The 2,338-nt window shown below is 30.2% G+C and overlaps 1 protein-coding gene across 1 annotated transcript; it reads right to left on the reverse strand.

Moving 5' to 3' along the window:
• Positions 1–283: 283 nt before the first annotated feature.
• LOC114170637 (uncharacterized) lies at positions 284–1,724 on the reverse strand. Its single transcript, XM_028056161.2, has 2 exons — positions 1,610–1,724; positions 284–963 (listed from the first exon to the last, which is right to left on the reverse strand). Exons 1-2 carry the CDS (start codon positions 1,704–1,706, stop codon positions 344–346), a joined length of 717 nt encoding a protein of 238 aa, XP_027911962.2. The 5' UTR covers positions 1,707–1,724; the 3' UTR covers positions 284–343.
• Positions 1,725–2,338: the final 614 nt, after the last annotated feature.

Raw genomic sequence — 2,338 nt, forward strand, 5'->3', positions numbered from 1 at the left:
TCGTATTTTATAATTATTCCAAAAGCATCTATTCAAAACTCCAACTATGGTTATATTCTTTTAAACAAATAATGAATCAAACCGACGTTTGAACAACATAATTTATAACAACATATTTATCGAAAAGTATATGATCTTTTTGTCGTTAAAGTAAAGTTTGTAATCATTTATATATTATATAATTTATTTAAATTTTAGTTAAAATAACACTTCAACTGTTATAAAACTTGTCATGCTTGATTTACAAGTAGTTTAGGTGTTAGTAAAAAGAAAAGACACATGATTATAAAATGGCTTTAAATATATGTTTATATGCATAATCATACGTAAAAGATGAATATCTTTATGTTCTAGCTAAAGAACGAAGCTTGTAAGATGCATAAACCCCTAGTGCCAACACCAGAACCGTTGCACTAGTATACAATAACACATGCTTATCTTCTTCTTCATTGAACCCTTTTATCCCAACCCTTTTTGATGATCCAATATCACCAACTTCACCATTCATTTCCTCTTTTTCTTTGCATTCAATATATGGTTTTCCTGATGCACAACCATTCTCACTTTCTTCCTTTCTTTCTTTCCCTTCAACCCTTTTCTTTTCACTACTTTCAAACCTCACTTTTCTTTGATTCTTGCCATCTTCTGAAACTCCTTCTTCACGCTTTTGAGGCACAGAATCACTTTTTGGTGAAGTTATTTGACTCTCAATTATTGATTTTGGTTCATCACAGTTTTCGATTTGACCTTGCACTTCCCTTGATATGGTTACCTTTGGCATTATAATGCTATAAATTTCTCCTTTGAACACACCCTTTAGCTTCTTCACGTCACAATTCATAGGAACTGCATATGCAATGTTGAAGCGGATTGATCTGTTATCTCCAAGTGATCGTCCACCAAAAACCCTAACTCTTCTATAATCATACTCGAATTCAGCACCTATATCATCTTCTGCATAACCTAAACAAACCCAAGAAATTCATAAGCACCTAGGGAGACAAAATAACAGTTAGATATATGATATCTTATTACAGAAACAAATTTTCCCTCTATATAGAGATTTTTTCGGAAAATATAGTAAAATCCATCAGTTTTTTTTATCCATAAATACTTGTAAGATAAAAAAGAAATAAGAAAATGAGACAAGTCTAATTTATATGAAAAAAACGTTTTCTATATTAATTTATAAATAAAATAAATTTAAAAAAGTTATTTTAGCTATTTTTCTTATTTCTCTCTCTTAAAATGTTTATAAAAAAGTTCATTAAGGTTACACCAACATATCACAAGTGGTCTCTTTCTTCTTGCACCTCCATGATTTCTTTTTGCACTCTTATATACTCAAAAATTCCTACGGTGGGGCAGAAGGCATGAGGGAGAGCAGTGCCAACTGGAGAAGGAAGAAGGAGATGAAAGGAAGAAAATAGTGGCAAACGAATCTTTTCACAAATATGGAGGTGCAGGAAAAAATGTATGGAGGTGCAAAGAGTATGAGAAATAATGGTTGACGAATATTTCTTTTTTATTTTAAAGGGAATTTAGAGAAAAAAAAAAGAAAAAAAAAAGAAAAACATGTTTTTTGTGGATGATGATGAGGTATACAAACCAGGAAGATGAACAAGTAGGGAGTGTGATTCTGGTGTCTCCTCTGTTTCTAATTTTGGCTGCCAAATTCTCATAGTTAGGTTTGATTGCAATTCCATCGATTCCTTTTTGTTTGTTTTGTGTAGTCTTCTTTAATAATTATTGATTGTAGGGTCATATATATAGCTGAATATTCAAGATTTGATGAGAATGGATTGCTGAAGAAACAATTCATTCCTTTTTGATTGCTGAATATTATGAGTTAACTTTGAATTTCCCTCTAGCTATTGGTATAACTTCTGGGATAAATAAAGTTCAAATTCGTTGTTTGGGTGATGCACTTTATATATAGATATTTCATGGAAACGAAATAAAAAGGAAAAGTATAAAATATGTAAGACTTTGAGAAACACAAATTTGAAGCATCTCAACAGAGTTAAAACTTTTAATGTTTTCCCATTTTGTTGGGAATTCAAGTGTTAGTTTAAGTCTCATATTGAGTAAAATTAAGAAAGTTGAATAACATATAAGGATGAAGGTCCATAAACTTATTGCCAAGGTTTTGGGTTAAGAGTAGTGTCAATCCCCAAAGCATGATAGGAGCAGGGAGAGGCCTAGGCCCCCAATATTTTTGATTTTTTTCAAAATTATATATCCATTTTTTTAATTTTTAAAAATTTTAAAAATTTTAAAATTATAAATGGTATATTTTAAAAATTGATGATAATTAAATTGTGTCTCTTTATTTCTT

The sequence above is a fragment of the Vigna unguiculata genome, chromosome 11 (genome assembly GCF_037176805.1).
Source record: "Vigna unguiculata cultivar grain cowpea cultivar isolate G323 ecotype 2 chromosome 11, ASM3717680v1, whole genome shotgun sequence".
NCBI lineage: Eukaryota > Viridiplantae > Streptophyta > Magnoliopsida > Fabales > Fabaceae > Vigna > Vigna unguiculata.